The 17720-nt window shown below is 35.2% G+C and overlaps 2 protein-coding genes across 4 annotated transcripts; both read left to right on the top strand.

Annotated features, from left to right (window-relative positions):
* The first annotated feature begins 1040 nt into the window (after window positions 1-1040).
* Window positions 1041-6920, top strand: PERK5 (Protein kinase superfamily protein). 2 transcript variants are annotated; one of them, XM_088120991.1, is made up of 9 exons: window positions 1041-1456; window positions 1543-2259; window positions 2792-3322; window positions 4542-4628; window positions 4740-4810; window positions 4933-5009; window positions 5821-5965; window positions 6046-6207; window positions 6293-6920. In XM_088120991.1, the coding sequence occupies exons 2-9, from the start codon at window positions 1632-1634 to the stop codon at window positions 6563-6565; spliced, it is 1974 nt and encodes a 657-aa protein (XP_087977117.1). In that variant the 5' UTR covers window positions 1041-1456; window positions 1543-1631; the 3' UTR covers window positions 6566-6920. The 2 variants fall into 2 exon arrangements, with proteins under 2 accessions (XP_087977117.1, XP_087977116.1); XM_088120990.1 differs by having other exon boundaries at window positions 1041-2259.
* Window positions 6921-9494: 2574 nt separating this feature from the next.
* On the top strand, window positions 9495-16958 carry LOC111017202 (coatomer subunit gamma). 2 transcript variants are annotated; one of them, XM_022292877.2, is made up of 18 exons: window positions 9495-9740; window positions 10175-10272; window positions 10371-10421; window positions 10585-10698; window positions 10787-10987; window positions 11074-11175; window positions 11882-11989; window positions 12066-12299; window positions 12555-12805; window positions 12933-13104; window positions 13198-13353; window positions 13458-13508; window positions 13827-13967; window positions 14041-14238; window positions 14337-14468; window positions 14551-14724; window positions 15342-15581; window positions 16311-16958. In XM_022292877.2, exons 1-18 carry the CDS (start codon window positions 9695-9697, stop codon window positions 16503-16505), a joined length of 2664 nt encoding a protein of 887 aa, XP_022148569.1. In that variant the 5' UTR covers window positions 9495-9694; the 3' UTR covers window positions 16506-16958. The 2 variants fall into 2 exon arrangements, 1 of the variants encoding a protein (XP_022148569.1); XR_015789367.1 differs by lacking the exons at window positions 9495-9740; window positions 10175-10272 and having other exon boundaries at window positions 10358-10421; window positions 16311-16616; window positions 16776-16958.
* The last annotated feature ends 762 nt before the right edge of the window (window positions 16959-17720 follow it).

Here is a 17720-nt window from a genome sequence, read left to right as displayed (position 1 = left end):
TGAACAGTATATTAGTGGTTATAAATTTTTAAAAAATATCTATCAAAAGTAATATTACTTTTTTTAAGTACAAAATCAATATTACTTTTATTCCATAGAAATATAACTCATCAATTTTCTTTTATCTCTATTTAGATTCTAAATTAAATTTACAATAACATTAATAAAAAATAAAAAAACTAAAATATAAAATAATAATGATGATACTCATATGTATAAAAGTAGTTAAAATATGAGAATTTTATGTTATAGTCTAAATTTTTACTAATTATTATGTGTAAAATAACCTCGTATAGTTAAATTCGTAATATATATGAGATAAAGTAAATAAAAATATACCTTAGACAATTACAAATTGACGGCAATAATTAAAGTAAAAACACAACAAATATTGATTTTTCCTTTTTAAAGTTTAAAAGAGTAAGTGGTGGCACGATTTAAAACTATGTTTTTAACATCAACTTATTTATTCTCCTCTTTTTTTTTTTTAAGAATTTATATATTTGTAATTTTTTTTCCTCTTTTTAAAAAAATTGATATAATCTATGGTTTTTTTCATCTTTATGTCAATTACCGTAGGTTCGTTTTGGCCACTCTTATATATCGTTGTACTAAAAAATATAAATGATTTAACCAGTCGAATTAACTTAATGTTGAACATCAACAATTACAAAATGTTTTGATAATTCATATATTTATAATTTTTATAAAACATGCTATATTTGCGATCATCAAAATAAACATTGTGGCCCCCTCTAAAATTTTGGACGAGAGACAAAAGAGAATCTCTTTTAAAAAAAATGTTAAATAACAAGTTTAGTCCTCTAATAAATTTAATTAATTTTAAAGAATACATATCCAAGCTTTTTAGAGTCTAAATTATTAGAAAAATACTTAGTTCCTTAACAACGAGGATTTCTCACCCTAAATATTTGACAGTTCATTGTTATTTTTAGAAAATTTATACTTTTGCATTTCTCCATATTCACATAATTTTGTAGATATTATGTCTAATAAATCCGTGAAGTTTCGGTTAAGTTTTTAACAAAGGAAAGGAAAATGAAATAAGCGTAACTGGAATTAAGAGAGAAGAATAGTTTGTGAATGAAACAAAGGGAATTTAGTTTAGAGTAGTGCCAATAATAGGATGCGAAATGATGTAGGGGATAATGGAGGTGGGCATTTTACAGGTACAGCATGAAAAGTTGGCTGAAAAATCGCAGAGGAAACTCACCAAAGCTTGGCTGGAAATACAACTCCATCGACGTCTCCCTCCTCCTTTCCAGGACACCAATCTGGACCCACCGAGCCCTTCCCCTAATCCTCCAAAAAAAAAAAAAAAAGTATGGTTTCTCTGTTTCTTCCATGGGATTATTACCGATATTCTCTGTTTCGCCTTCGTTCTCCTTCCCTTCAGAATCCCTAAATTTTTTTTCTCTTGCTCCCTACTCTACAGGTGCCCTGGTTTTCGATTTTCCCATTTTCATTTTGGATTTTGCGATTTTTATTTTGGATTTTGGAGTTTGATCATCCTTCGTTTAGGGGTCGTCTGGCCGGCGCCGATTTGGGAGGAGTGGTGGGGGTTTCTCCGGCAGCTTTCAACGGATTAGTTTTTGCCGGAAACTCTTCTAATGTCTTCTCCTTCGGATTCTCCGCCGCCTACTTCTTCGTCGGATTCCGCATCGCCGCCGCCCTCGCCCGATGATTCTTCTCCACCTCCGTCGCCACCGTCGCCCGATGCCTCTCCGCCTCCGCAGGATTCCTCTCCCTCTCCGCCTCCGCCCGATGCGTCTCCCTCTCCGCCTCCGCCGGAGTCGTCTCCCTCCCCGCCTCCGCCGGATTCGTCGGGTTCGTCTCCTCCGTCCCCGCCTGACCAGGACTCCCAGTCGTCCCCGCCTCCCAAAGATAAATCCCCACCGCCATCGCCATCGCCGCCACCACCGCCGAAAGACCCAAACTCTCCTCCGTCTCCCCCTCCGCCGCCGCCTCCGCCACCTCCGCCGCCGTCCCCTCCGTCGCCGCACGGATCCTCCAAGCACTCTCCGCCTCCCCCGAAATCGCTCTCCCCCCCTCACCATTCCCGATCCTCGGATTCCCCCGGCGACTCTTCGCCCCAGGCGATGCCGATCATTATAGGAGTGGCGGTGGCGGCAGGTTTTTTGCTATTCGCCATGGCCTTCTTGTTCTTCGCTTGCGGCAGAAAGAAAAAGAAGAGAAATAGCAATTCCGTGTACTACGACGATCACCCTGATCCAAAAGGTAATTTCATTCTTAAATTATACGTTTAATTGCACGGTGCTAATGACTTCTCAATTTTTCAATAGTATTTTTCTACTCATTTTAAACAGTCTATATATTCAGTAAAACACTTTTTTAAATTTTAAGAATTTAAATATTTCGATTAAAATAATCTCTACACTTTTAGTTCATTTTGGTCTATCTCAGAATCTTTATTTTCATCAGTGTACTTTTGTTTTATTTTAGTCTCTATTTTAATAGCTTCATATTAAAAAAAAAATTTATTAGGCATAAAATTTGTGTTAAAATTTTGTAAGAAAAGATTAAAATGATCCATCTTTAAAAATATATGAACCAATCCCATCTCTAAAATTAACTTAATATAGGAATCAAAATAAATATTTTTTAAATACAAAAATTAAAATGAACTAAAGTGAAACTAAGGTATTTAAAATTTATGAATATATGGTTTATTAGACGTGCAATTAAATGGAAAGTTGATGTATTTTAAAAAAAAAAAAAAAATGGAAAGTTGATGTACTTGTAATTTCAGGTGCGGATCCATATTACAACGGACGGAATCATAACTGGAATAACCCGAGCGAACACTTTGTAAACATGGCGCCACTAGGCGGCGGAGGGCAAGGAGGATGGCCGTCGCCGCCGCCGCCGCCGCCGCCACAGGGCGTGTTGAGCAGCGATTTGAGCTCGAATTTCTCGGGTCCACACGCGCCGCCGTTGCCGCCGCCGCACCCGTCGGTGGCGCTGGGGTTCAACAAGAGTACGTTCACGTACGAGGAGCTGATGGCGGCGACGGGGAGCTTTGCTCCGGCGAACTTGCTGGGGCAAGGGGGATTTGGGTACGTGCATAAAGGAGTACTGCCGAACGGCAAGGAAATCGCCGTGAAGAGCCTGAAAACGGGAAGCGGGCAAGGAGATCGGGAATTCGCGGCGGAAGTGGAGATCATTAGCCGCGTCCACCACCGCCATCTTGTCTCCCTCGTCGGATATTGCATCGCCGGCGACCGGAAGATGTTGGTTTACGAATTTGTCCCTAATAACAACCTCGAATTCCACCTTCACGGTACGTTCCCCAACACTTTTAACCAGTTATAAATAGAATAATTTTAGTGCCTTATAATTATTTGGTTTTATTTTACTTCTTAAACTTTATACATGTTTAAAATTTTTAGAAATAATAATTTTAATCAACTTTAAAAAAAAACAGTCATTTAATTATTGTTATATTATTCTAGATACTCTCGACGTATATGTGAAATAGTTACTATTGAAAATTTAGGATATGAAAATAGACATTGAAGGACCGTAATCAAACATATTTAAAAATTCATGAACTAAAATAAAATTCAAACCTTTTAAAAAATTGTGATGAGTTGTGGGTATATTCTTTTTAGGTAAACAAATTTATTTGGTGAGAAATGACTATTTTTGTTACATGGTATGTTTTCCTCTCAAAGTTTACATTTTTTTAGTTCAAATATAGCCACCTGAGTAGCAATTCTGATCCATACTTATTTTTTAACTACTTGATTTTGTAGCTAAGTTGAAATATTTTTTTAGATGAAGTTTTGAACATTTCGATAACTTGAATTTCATGTTTTATTGTGGAACAATGATGTATTAATTATGAGTTTCTGTATTACAGAATTTGAAATTTAAGGTTAAAATTAGGTTAAAATATTAATTTGGTCCCTTACTTTCAGCTTTAATTCATTTTAGTCTTTATACCTTAAAAATGTTGGTTTTGGTCATTGGTTTATTTTAGTCCTTATATTTTGAAAATTTTCATTTTTGTCCCGGTACTTTTAAAAATGGACCATTTTAATCATTTAATTTTATTTCAAAATTCATTTTTTCTATCACAATTTCAACACCACACTATAATCAATATATTTATTACAATGTAAACATTACTTTATACTAAATAGTATTGTATTTAAATCTTGCAAAGAAGGTTTAAAATGATCATTTTTTAAAAGTACATGGATCAAAATGAACATTTTCAAAGTACAGAACTAAAATGAACCAATACTGAAAGTACAAAGATCAAAATAGTATTTTAACCTTAAAATTATCTATATAGAAAGGATAAAAGGTAAAAGTTTTCTCATAACATAACACTTCTTTCGTTTCTTTTCTTTTTTTTTTTTATCATACACTTAGTTTTTATTTCTATGATATTTCAAAAGGAAAAGATATTTACCTTACATTTTCATGAATTTACAGAAATCTTAAATAATTTAGGGACGAAATGAGAATTTTTGAAATGTGTAAAATTACAGGAAAGGGGCGGGCACCGATGGACTGGGCGACCAGGATCAAAATTGCTTTGGGCTCTGCGAAGGGCCTGGCCTATCTCCACGAAGACTGTAAGCATTATTTTGATAGAATTAACTTTTTTATTTATTTATAATTTTAAGAGATATTTATTATAATAACCATCAGATAATTTAATTAAAGTTTTTGGGCACGGCTTGCAGGTCATCCTCGCATCATCCACAGAGACATCAAGACTGCAAATATTCTCATAGACATGAGTTTCGAAGCTAAGGTAAAATTATATTCTGTTTATATATTAAATTAACATAAATATAAATGTTATTTATCAAAATTTTAGCAGGTGTCTTCCCATTATTAATAAATAATTACATTTTTCTTCACTTCTGGTAAAAGGTGGCTGACTTCGGATTGGCGAAGCTTAATCAGGATAATTACACTCATGTATCCACTCGCGTCATGGGCACATTTGGGTACATTCGAATTTCTTTCATTTTAATTTTTAAGTTAAACATTTGTTTTATAAGCATATAGGAAAAAATAATTAAATGTTTCATCCAAAGACATTTTTAAAGTATTTTTATCTATATTAGTGACATGTTTGAGAATTATTTTAGCACGGTTATAATCACTTTCACTAATGTCAAAATTACTACTATTTTGAAATGACATGTTTGGCACCAATTTTCAAGTTGGTTTTGGAAGAATAAAAAGTCACGATTCCCGATCAATCACTTGTAAAATTTTATTTTTTCATTTCTAAAATTTTTGTTGCTCTCTAATTTTATTTATCTTTAAATTTGTCTACTCTCTCCATTCTTTTCTGTAAAATTTTTGTTACATCTTTCTAACATTTTGTTCTCATTCCTTTTATAAAATTTTTTATGTCTAAAATTTGTATGTCTCACCTTCTAAAATTTCTCTCTCTAAGACATTTGTTCCTCTCTAACTTTTCTAACTTTTCTTTCTCTAAAACTTTGGTTAAATTCTTTTTTTAAACTTTAAATATTAATCAATCAAAATCACTTTTAATTAAATATCACTTAAAAAGATGTTTAACGAAACGTTAAAATAACTAATAGAATTCACTCAAGTAAAAATCATATTCCATAAAGTGCTTCTTCCTAAACTAGTTTTGACTTTTTCAAAAGCACATATAAATGACATCTAAACATGATAATTTTGAGCAGACAGAAGACAGTATCAACATGACTAAAACTAGTTTCAAATCTAATGAAAAGGTTTGGGTTTTAGAATTTATGAAGTTAAATGTGGACGGTGCAGATACTTGGCTCCGGAGTACGCATCAAGCGGGAAGCTAACGGATAAATCCGACGTGTTCTCATATGGCGTAATGCTTTTGGAACTGATAACCGGAAGACGACCGGTGGACCCGACCGGCGACATGGAGGACAGCTTAGTGGACTGGGTTTGGAATTTAATTAATTAATATTATTTATATTATATTTGTGTCCACATTAATTTTGATTGGAAATTAATTAATTGCAGTCGAGGCCTCTTTGCTTAAAAGCAATAAATGATGGAAAGTACGATGAATTGGTGGACCCACGGCTGGAGAAGAACTACGATGCCCAGGAAATGACTTGTATGGTCTCTTGCGCCGCTGCCTGCATTCGCCACTCTGCCAGACGCCGTCCCAAAATGAGCCAGGTCATAATCAATTTACTTTCTTTTTTTCTAGAGAATTAAAAAATAAAAAATACGATGATTTAAATTAGAGAGTGTTGTACGACAGGTCGTTCGGGCGCTGGAAGGCGACGTGTCGCTGGAGGACTTGAACGAGGGAGTGAAGCCAGGTCAGAGTTCGTACTTCGGGTCGGGCACGTCGTCGTCGGAGTACGACGCAATCTCGTACAGCGCGGACATGAAGAGGTTCCGGGAAGTCGCGTTAGACAGCCGCGAGTATACGAGCAGCGAGTACGGCCTAAACCCATCCTCCACCAGCAGCGAAGCGAGCCGGAAGGCCAGCCACCTCTCCTCCCCCAAATTACCGCCCTCCGACCCCTAAATTTTGGGGGCCCTAACTCTCCTTTCGATTAGCGGAAAGAATTCTTCTTCTTCTTCTTCTTCTTCTTCTTCTTCTTCTTCTTCTTCTTCTTCTTCTTCTTCTGTTTTTCGATTTGTCGATCGTGTGGTTTTTTCTTCTTGTTGTTGTTATTTTGAGAATGGATTGTCCAGTACGTGGTTTTAAGAGAACGATGATCGTCGTCGACATTGCTGAAAGCTGGACCGGCGGATCGATGAACGTACGCTCCCGATTTGTTTAAAATCTTAGGATGGGGCTCTCCCTGAGTTTGTAACAGTGACACACGTTATTCATTTTGTTCAATGAATCATGTTGCGTGGATGTTGGTTCGGTTGTTTATCCTCTGTTTCGTCTTTTATTTTATTTGGTTCATGTCCGTTGCTATGGTATATGTTTGATTGCTGAATGTATTACAAAACTTTGTTTTTGTTTTTGTTTATTAATCGTGGTCGAAGTTATATCAATCCATATTTTATTATATACACTTAGTTCTCATTTTTTAATAAATTATTTCTAGGACTAGTTTCATATCTATTTTATTTTTTGTTTTATGCCTTTCCAAATTAAATTTATTTATTCTAATACTACTTTCACTCGTCTTTTCTTCTTTTTTTTTTTTTTGCTTTTGCTTTTTTGAAATTGCTTTCGTAATCTAAGTCACAATTTGAGAAATCGTGGTTGTGTTTTTAAGAAATCTTAAAAACATATTGTTGATGTCGATTAGTGGGCAAGCATTGCGTAAGTGTCACAATAAGTGCCACAGACGTCTTCATTAACCAAGCGTTTGGTTATGCTTTCATGTCCAAGCTCGCTCGCATAAATATGGCACTAGTGTGATGCTCTATCGAATGCATTTTGGTGCTTAAGTTAGAACTCAAGTTGGAAGCAAATGAGTACGAAACACGTAGAGTAGAGGTGCAGTAATCTTGAAGGTGAGAGTCTACTTGGAAGTGCATGTCTAATTCTCACAAGAAGTTAGGTAGGGAAAATCGGATTACCTTTGATTAGGATTGCTCTTTTCTTTGTATATGGAGATGAGAGGGTGACTTAAAAAATGTAGAGCGAATATAGATGGTGGTATGTCGAGCCTAGAGACGATCGTAGGGACCATCAATGTTCTCTTTCCTTTTGTGGTCAGTAAAGGTGGGTCGCGGCGGCGTCTTGGTGATTCTTTAAGGCGTATCTCGATTTCAGTGTAGGGTGTCAGCACCCTGCTCACTTAACTATCCTTCGTACAGATCGTTCAGGTGCGCTCGTAATTGTACTATGTGTGCTTGATCGTCTAGGTGCACTCGTAATTATACTATTTGCACTTGGCTTTTACTCGATCTTCTTTCCCCCAGCCCATGTGGCCGGACGAAATTGAGAGGTGTGGTGTCTTGGATTTACCCAATGACAAATATTAAAGAAATTGTGATCAAACAAGCATAGTTTTTTTTTAAATAGAAAACTAAAAATGAAACGGGATTAATAACCAAAGTTCTATCTTTCATAACCAAATGTATGTGTAATTCGTGGCTTATAATGAACTTTAGACCAGATTTAATTATATATAAAAAAAAGAGTAAAAAAAGGTACAATAACAAATCATGTTGTATTTGATTATATTTTCTTAAAATAAAATTTTATCAGTTTTTCATCAAGACTTAAGCTAAAAGCAGTATACAACCTTTCTCACTAGTGACAAAGCAGTTTAAGTAGCCTGTTTCTATATTTTTTTAAAAATATTTTTATGTTATCCTCAAACATGATTATTTTGAGTGAAAATTAAAACAAATATTTTTTATTTTGTCAAAAAGTGTGAACTAAACAAATATGTTATCTAGTAAGGTGATATAAAATAGTGAATCCAAACTTGATCCATTGAATTAAGCCATATATTATTTAGTACTTTTGGCTTGCAAATATGTCTTAGCATGCATTTCTTTAGGCTCGCTTGACTCAACATGATAAGAATAAAATATGCCTATACTTGTTTGAAATTAATTTAGATGTGATACCAATTCCACTAAAATTCATACTTTATGTCAACCTACACTGCACCTTTAGTATGAAAAGATCAATGATCTCACATGAATTTGAGTATTACGAGAGTTTATGTGATACTAAACATAGTCAAATGGTTAAAAGCATCCATAATAAATATTTATCGGTCTAAATATAGTATCTTACTTTTAAAAAAATGGATTGTTCAATTACACTGTTAGAAGCAATATCATAGTATTTTTTTTTTTTTGGTTAAAATGCTATTTTGATCCTGTACTTTAAATTTTGATTCATTTTAGTCTATATACTTTGAAAATGTTCATTTTGATTCATATGAACTTTGGTTCATTTTAATCCCTATACTTTGAAAATGTTTATTTTGGTCTCTGTACTTTTAAAAACGGATCGTTTTAGTCATTCTTTGAAAAACTTTAGCACAAATTTTACATATAGAAACTCTTTAGTATTGATTGTAGTCGCGTAGAAATTATGATAGAAAAAAAATGAGATTAAGCATAAAATTAATAGACTAAAATGATATTTTTTTAAAGTATAGAAACCAAAATGAATAATTTAAAAGTATAAGTTCTAAAATAAATCAAAAGTGAATGTACGAACAAGCTGAATCAAAACAAACCATGCAAAAACCAGATTGAACCAAACTAAACTTCATTTTTTTTAAATTCAAATATCTAACCTTATTCCAATTTTAGAACTGTAGAAAAATTTTAAAAAGTAAAACTTAATTCCTAGAGTACATAATTAATAGATAAATGTTACAAAAATTAATTTGCAACGTCCAAAATTGAAATAAAATTAACCGAAATTTCCACGGAGGCACGTGTTAATTCATAATTGGATTGGATCTACCTCACAGTTGTCGTAAAGAAAAATTGTGAGGTTTGGAAATTATTATTATTATACACATAACATAACACACCCGCCAATTCCCCTTCTCCGCCTTCTTCCGACTCCATCCTCTCTACGTTACATCTTCCTCTTCCTCTCGTTCATCTTCTACTTGGATCTCACTTCCACAGTTTCCCAATTTCAATTCCAGGCACGGAGGAATTTCCTGCTACTCTTCCTCTCCGATCTCTCAGTGGTTCGTCAGATCCTTCCGCCATGGCTCAGCCTCTCGTCAAGAAGGATGACGACTACGACGACGAAGGTACTCACTTCACGCTCTTTGGATTACGATCACTTTCTTTTCCCATTGCGCTTTCGGAATTCGATCTGGATGTTTTGGCGATTTGGATTAGTTTCCTGATTTTCTCTGTGGCTGTTTTTGTCTCAATTGTCTGTGGTTTCGGCAGATCTCAGTGATTTAGTAATGTTAGTTCAATCGAGAACGCGTTGGTCTCTCCATGCTGATCTAGTCTCTTTTGTTGATTGTGTCAAATTCTATCTTACTCTGAATGTTTGGATTATAGTATTCATATTCTTCGGGCTTGAATTGAAATGTATGTGAATGTTGTCACAATTTGGTGGAATTACCTACGTTACTGAATACTGAGTCACTAACATATTGGTCTCAACGTGTTGATCTAGACTAATTTTGTCACTATTTTCTGACGCTGGTTGGGTATTATTTTTGCTTCTCAGAGGAGTATTCTCCGTTTTTGGGGATTGAGAAAGGTACTGTTCTTCAGGAAGCAAGGGTGTTCAATGATCCTCAGCTAGACACAAGGAAATGCTCTCAGGTATATATGCTTCGGACCCATGGAAATGGTTGATATTAGGCATCAATCTTTCGTTTCTCCTCAGTTTTTGATTTTGATCACTTTTGTCTTGTATTTAGGTCATAACGAAGCTTTTGTATCTACTGAACCAAGGTGAAACCTTCACAAAGGTTAAGTTGCCTCTACTTCAATTGCTCATCACAATTTTAGTTATTTTTCTTCCCAGTTTACGTTTGCCATTTACAAATGAATTAAGAGTGTCGATACATGCATGTTTTTCCTGTGTGTTCTTTAAGCGGTTGGTTTCTCATTATGTTCTCTGAATTATTGTAGGTTGAAGCTACAGAAGTTTTCTTTGGTGTGACTAAGCTTTTCCAGTCTAGAGATATAGAATTGAGGAGAATGGTTTATTTAATGATAAAGGAGCTCTCTCCCTCTTCTGATGATGTTAGTAACTGTTCGATGTTATTTCATGAGTTTATATAGTTATAAATGGAGAAATAAACTGACCATTCTTGAATTTTCAAAATTAAAGGTTATTATCGTGACGAGCTCCCTGATGAAGGACATGAACAGCAAGAATGATATGTACCGAGCTAATGCTATACGTGTACTTTGTAGAATTACAGATGGTACCCTTCTCACTCAAATTGAGCGGTATTTGAAACAAGCAATTGTAGATAAAAACCCAGTGGTCGCTAGTGCAGCCTTAGTTAGTGGGATTCATTTACTACAGGTATTATCTAGTCATGATTAATTGTAGATGTAGAACTATTTTTAATATATTAATTCTTTTTAAAATTGTTTTGTCTTTTTACTTAGACCACCCCAGAGATTGTGAAGCGATGGAGTAATGAGGTTCAGGAAGCTGTTCAGTCAAGGGCACCACTCGTACAATTTCATGCTTTGGGTTTGCTTCATCAGGTATGCCAAATTTAATATTTAATATTTTTTTTAACACTATTGATTTATTGGATAAAGGTTTTGACTTAGATACTTTTATACTTGATGTGCTAGTACTGATATTACAGTGGTGATTAGCCTGATAGCTCTTGCAGTTTGCCTGCCGTTATTAAATTTGCCACCTACCATTACTTATTGACCTCTTACAACGTAGTGATTTTAAGTGAACTTGTTTTCAAATTTGTAACTATTCCTTCAAGATTTTATTTGATGTAGAGAGTTCACAGTTATTTGTAAGCTATCAATACTCTTCTTTTGTGTTTTTTTTTTCACGAGATACAAAATTTTTATTGATGACTGAAAATAAGCAAAAAGTGTTCAATGATACCAACTGAGAAAATGAATGAGAGAAAAACAAAAGGAAAGAACATTGTTTCCTAAAAATCTTTCTTTTTCCGAACATTAGTAGTAAAAAGCTGGATATCACTGCTTTTTATTTTTATGTTATTTGCAGTTTTTCCGCATGTGTACGTCTCTAGCAATGCCACACAAAAACAGGGCTGGGTTATGTTGAGAATTTTTCTTAAGATGAGTGTGAAATTTGTTGATATTGGACATTGGTGTTTGATTTTATGTTTTTCTGGGCATAATGGATACCATTGATCTCTGGGTTAGGATTGTTTTGAATTTAAATATATAATAAAAAAATTGTATTTCAAAACTGCAGATTCGTCAGAATGATCGTCTAGCTGTTAATAAGTTGGTTAGTAGCTTGACACGAGGCACTGCTCGCTCTCCTTTGGCCCAATGCCTTTTGGTTCGCTATGCCAGTCAGGTGTGTTTCAGAATAGGATCATACTAAGCACCAAATTTCTCTTTAATATTTATGTATAAGTGGAAGTTCTGTGCAGGTTGCTAGCGAGTCAGCTGCTAATAGTCAAACTGGGGACCGACCTTTATATGATTTCCTCGACAGTTGTCTGCGGCACAAATCAGAGATGGTCATCCTTGAGGCTGCCAGAGCTATTGCAGAATTAAATGGTGTGACAAGCAGAGAAGTTACTCCAGCCATTACTGTACTTCAGCTCTTTCTGAACTCTCCCAAGCCAGTATTGAGATTTGCTGCCATCCGTACTCTGAACAAGGTCCTTTATATTTGAGTTGTGCTTTTTTCTCTGTAAAATTTAGATTTCTTTCTATTAATAGTGTGGTTAGCCAATATACTCTTCTTACTTGACAGAAGATAATATGGAAAAGAGAACTATTTCTTTTGTTTTTATGTCCCCCTCGCATATTTAATTTAATTAATCATGGGAAATAGTGTGGGTTCTTCTTGTATTTCTGCTCCAATCTTATTACTACCTTCTCAATTCATGCCAAAAACCTTGAATTTTTTACAGGTGGCAATGACGCATCCAATGGCTGTCACGAACTGTAACATTGATATGGAGAGTTTGATTTCAGACCAGAACAGAAGCATTGCAACTCTTGCAATAACCACACTTCTAAAGACTGGAAATGAGTCAAGTGTGGATCGCCTGATGAAGCAGATAACAAATTTCATGTCAGATATTGCTGATGAATTTAAAATTGTAGTTGTGGATGCCATCAGATCTCTTTGTTTGAAGTTTCCTTTGAAGTACAGATCTCTGTAAGAGAATATGTTCATGACCTAGTGTTTGAATATTATAGTTTATTGGATGCATACTTACTGTATGTAATGTGTATATTTTTTACACGAAGCACTAATCAATATTGTTTGTGTTTTGCTATTTTAGGATGAACTTCCTATGCAACATTCTCAGAGAAGAAGGTGGATTCGAGTACAAAAAGGTGATAGTTGATTCGATTGTGATCCTTATAAGAGATATCCCTGAAGCAAAAGAAAATGGTTTGCTTCATTTGTGTGAGTTCATAGAGGACTGTGAATTCACTTATCTTTCCACACAGGTCAGTCATCCATCATTGTTTTGATAATTGGTTTAGAAGTAGTATTTTTCTTCCCTTTTAACGTTGTATATAAGTTTGCTCTGCTTGTATTAGATACTTCACTTTTTGGGGATTGAAGGTCCGAAAGCTTCAGATCCTAGCAAGTATATACGTTATATATATAATCGAGTACATCTTGAAAATGCAACTGTTCGAGCCTGTGCAGTGAGCACTTTGGCGAAGTTTGCTGTCATGGTCGATTCATTGAAGGTATTGTTACTTTAGTGCTCTTGACCCCACTAATGTGAAAGTGCACTGTGAGTCTGACTTTCCTGTTTGCTGAACTGATTGGAAATTTCCTAAAACTGTTTCAGCCCAGAATATATGTTCTCTTGCGACGATGCCTTTTTGACAGTGATGATGAGGTGAGTCTATTATTTTACAGGTCTTAGATTTTATTGTTCTTGATGATTTATTCTGAATAGTGTATACACTATTATTCAGTCACTTATTCATCATCGTATCTTGTTGGTAAAAATATTGCGTTAGTGTCAATGCTGTGTATCTATCATCATTGTTATGATTTTTCTATTGTTTTGTTGTTTCTTATTTGTTTGAATTTCAGAAATACTCTTTTTTCTCATTTTCTTTTTCTTTGAGAATATAGACTTGATTTAGAAGTTCTTTTTCTTTTCTTTTTGACCTGAAAAAATGTGTAACTATGGACTAATTATAAACTGCAGGTCCGTGATAGGGCAACCCTTTATCTTAAGACACTTGGAGCGGATGGTTCAGTTGTTGAAAATGAAAAAGACGTGCAAGAAATTCTTTTTGGGTCTCTAAACTTGCCACTGGGCAACCTAGAGGCCAGTTTGAAAAATTATGTAAGGTGTTTGAACCTGGTGTCGTTAATTTTAGTTTACCAGTCACTATCTCATTCATTGCTTATGGTCACAGGAACCTTCTGAGGAACCTTTTGATATTGATTCTGTGCCTACGGAGATTAAATCCCAACCACTTGCTGAGAAGAAAGGCAGTAGTAAAAAATCGACTGGGCTTGGGGCTCCTCCAGTTATCCTTGGTTCTTCTGTTGATACTTATGAAAAGATACTTCGTTCCATTGAAGAATTTGCTGACTTTGGGAAGCTTTTCAAGGTTCTTCCATCCAGACTCTTTATTAAACCGATCCATCCAAATCCTTATATACTAGTGTGTTGATTTTTTATTTGGAAACTTTTGTGTTGTCCTTGCAGTCATCGGCATCTACAGAGCTTACAGAGGCAGAAACAGAATATGCTGTAAACGTCGTCAAGCATATTTTTGATAGACACGTTGTCTTTCAATATAACTGCACAAATACAATTCCTGAGCAGCAACTGGAAAATGTAATGCCTAAAATCAAGGAACGTGGAAATTTTTGTTGAACCACCTAGAGATATGCTTTCATAATGTTGTCTGCTTCTGCAGGTCAACGTTATTGTGGATGCCTCAGAAGCAGATGAATTCTCGGAAGTAGTATCCAAGCCACTCAGAACTCTTCCTTACAATACACCTGGGCAAACCTTTGTGGCATTTGAGAAGCCAGATGGAGTTGCTGCTGTTGGGAAGTTCTCAAATATGTTGAAGTTCATTGTCAAAGAGGTATTGAATTTTCCCGTATTTATCAAATTGTGCTGCATCCTTCTTTGATGAAGAGTCATTTTAATTAATTACGACAAAAATTCGTCTCTCGTTTATGCTCAATCATTTTGGTTTGCAAGTCTCTGTTATTTTTTATGGACATGATTTGTGAGTTCTAGCATGCCATTTCACAATAAGAATGAATTTATACATTTTAAAGTGAACATAACTTTGTTTTTAAGATACAAAATTTATATGTTCTACGGGAATCTATATTATATGCCTAAATGTTGGCTTTTTCATCAAAACTTCAATACATCTACGACACATTCGGCTGGGGAAGTTTTTATGCTCCCCTAATCGCTTCAGAAGTACTTTCTGATCAATAATTAAGCATTCAAATAAGTTTTTTGTTGGTTTGCTTTGATTTATTTTGGAGCTTTTCCTCCAAAGCTTTTTGTAATTACTCCACGATAGCTTCCATTTGGAAGAAAAAATAAATTTTAATCCGTGGTAACCTTTGTACATTTTTGTTAATCGATGAATCCTTGTTTCTTATTCAAAAAGGAAAAAGGCATTCAGATAGTTTCTATACTGATCCATCTACTAATTTTCTTTTCCTTCATTTTTGACAACAGATTGATCCATCTACTGGCGAGGCAGAGGAAGATGGTGTTGAAGATGAATACCAGCTTGAGGACGTTGAGGTGGTCGCAGCAGATTACATGTTGAAAGTTGCTGTGTCCAACTTCAGAAATGCATGGGAAAGCATTGGCGAAGATGGTGAACGAGTCGATGAATATGGATTAGGCCCAAGAGGAAGCTTGTCTGAAGCTGTGAGCGCTGTCATAGACCTTCTGGGAATGCAGCCCTGTGAGGTATGCGTTTAAAGATTTATTTCGTACGTGCATAACTATTTCCATCTTATGAAACACTTTCGAATAATAGAACAGTACAATTGATGTGTTGTCACTTTAGGAAAACAAGTCATCTCAAAAAATGAACTCTGATTAGTTGCTCAGGGTTTTTCTGTTTACCATGCTTTCCTAAAAACTGATAATTCTCAGTAATGGGTGTCAATTAACGATAACGTTTTAGTTCCATTTTAACAACTTAATCTAGTGGCTTGGCTGCTTTTGTTGCGTGTCCTACCTTTGGTTCCTTATCTTTCCTCCTGCAACCCAAAGAAGTTAACCTATTCATTTGCACCAAAATTTTTGACAATGTAGGGCTTGTTCAGTTACTCCCCATTTCTTGTTTCTCGTTTTCAATTTTCTTAAGAAATCTAGCATTTTGCAACTAACTATGTTCCTTGTTTCTCCTTTTTTGGGGAACATTCTCAAAATTGTATAGAAACATTGGAAACAATCAAAACAAGTTTCTTCTTCCTTGTTCCAATTTTTAATTTGTTCCAAAACATATTATTATATTTGAATTCATGAATATTGGTGGGACCATGCAATTCATTTTTCTTCATTAAAACTGAAGAAACAGGAACGTTACCAAACAGGTTCGTAGTGATTATTCGTGATTAGAATATCCCTCCTCTCAAATCAGATGTAATATCTGTTTCTTCTGTCTCCTTACATCATTTCATTGTTTTCCAGGGCACAGAAGATGTCCCTAGCAATATGCGGTCACACACATGTTTACTATCTGGTATATTCATTGGGAACGTGAAAGTTCTCGCACGTCTGTCGTTCGGTCTCGACGCTTCAAGGGAGGTTGCAATGAAGCTGGTTGTTAGATCTGACGATGAAACAGTGAGTGACCTCATTCACGAGATTATCTCCAGCGGCTAAGTGGGCCCTTCAGTCAGAAATTCTTTTTCCAGCCTTGCTGTGGATCAGAGGTTGACAGCTTAAGAAAGATCAACCATGAAACCACTTCATTTTTGGGCGTTAGCCTTCCAGGTTTTACTTTTTCATTTAGCTGTTGTTTAGCTCCAATTCCATTATATTTTTGCTAAAGCATACCATCATATCGTGGTTCTTGGGAAGGCTCAACTCCTGCTGTATTTTAGTTATGACCCAACCTCTACTTTTTCATCGTATTTTTTTCCCTCTTTTTAGGTGTTGTACGTTACCTGAAAGGGGAAGATTTCATTCGTTGGGGGGAGCAACCAATTTGCTTCACAAATATATGTAAGCAGGAACAGAAATTTTTATCTTGACATTAAACATTTTTCCTTGCCGTTGAGAAAAGTTCACCTAAAACGATCAATAAATTCATTATGAACTTTAATATCCAGGAAATTTCAGCTGTTCTTTGAATTTAGTTTAATCTGGAAAGCAAGTAGTGTCAAGTTCAAATTAGCATTGGCAAATATTGGTCACTGCGAAATTCGATGTTGAATTAGTAGGAGAATTTTGAGTCTTTTTTATAAGTTGGTCCTTATTTCAACAATTTTGGGTATCTTGTCACGATGGGTTCAAACTATGGTAGTCAACTACTTAAGATTTGATATTCTACGAGTTTTCCTAGCAACCAAATGTAATACGGTCGGGTGATTGTTCCGTAAGATTAGTCAAAGTGCATGCAAATTAGCCTACAAACTGACTCGATACTCATCGATATAAAACAAAAGTATCTCATCATGACTCATCACATCTACAAAATTACTCTACTCTCTCATCAAGTTTGGAGTATTGCAATATTTTCAAGAGAAAATATCCAAGAAGTGGGCCCAAATGGTGGGTTGGGTCGTGTGTAAAATCTTGTAGCCCATTTTGGAGTAAGATGGATATTATTATAATTGGTACACTACTGGTATAGTAGATATTGTTTGGATCAGATTACAAATGGCTGGTAATGGTTAACCCTAACCGGATAACTTGGTGAGGAAGAAGGACAGACTGGCATATATCAAATGAAGAAGGTCAATTGGAAGGTGTGGCTGAATCTTCGTATGGAATTTTGAATTTGTGGTCATGGGAGTGGAGAAAATGAAGCAATCCCTCTTTCATGTATGAGCAAAAGATTTCGTAGAATTCGTCAATTTTGTTTACAACACTTGT

Source organism: Momordica charantia, assembly GCF_013281855.1.
Source record: "Momordica charantia cultivar OHB3-1 chromosome 2 unlocalized genomic scaffold, Mcharantia_2.0 BLBB01000002.1, whole genome shotgun sequence".
NCBI lineage: Eukaryota > Viridiplantae > Streptophyta > Magnoliopsida > Cucurbitales > Cucurbitaceae > Momordica > Momordica charantia.
This window is presented reverse-complemented; position numbering and strand designations above follow the sequence as displayed.

Coding starts and splice junctions, on each gene's coding strand:
- PERK5 (XM_088120991.1), top strand. CDS start 1,632: ATGTCTTCTCCTTCGGATTCTCCGCCGCCTACTTCTTCGTCGGATTCC. Junction 3,323..4,541: donor CCTCGAATTCCACCTTCACG/GTACGTTCCCCA, acceptor GTAAAATTACAG/GAAAGGGGCGGGCACCGATG. Junction 4,629..4,739: donor GGCCTATCTCCACGAAGACT/GTAAGCATTATT, acceptor CACGGCTTGCAG/GTCATCCTCGCATCATCCAC.
- LOC111017202 (XM_022292877.2), top strand. CDS start 9,695: ATGGCTCAGCCTCTCGTCAAGAAGGATGACGACTACGACGACGAAG. Junction 10,988..11,073: donor GTGGGATTCATTTACTACAG/GTATTATCTAGT, acceptor CTTTTTACTTAG/ACCACCCCAGAGATTGTGAA. Junction 12,806..12,932: donor CCTTTGAAGTACAGATCTCT/GTAAGAGAATAT, acceptor TTGCTATTTTAG/GATGAACTTCCTATGCAACA.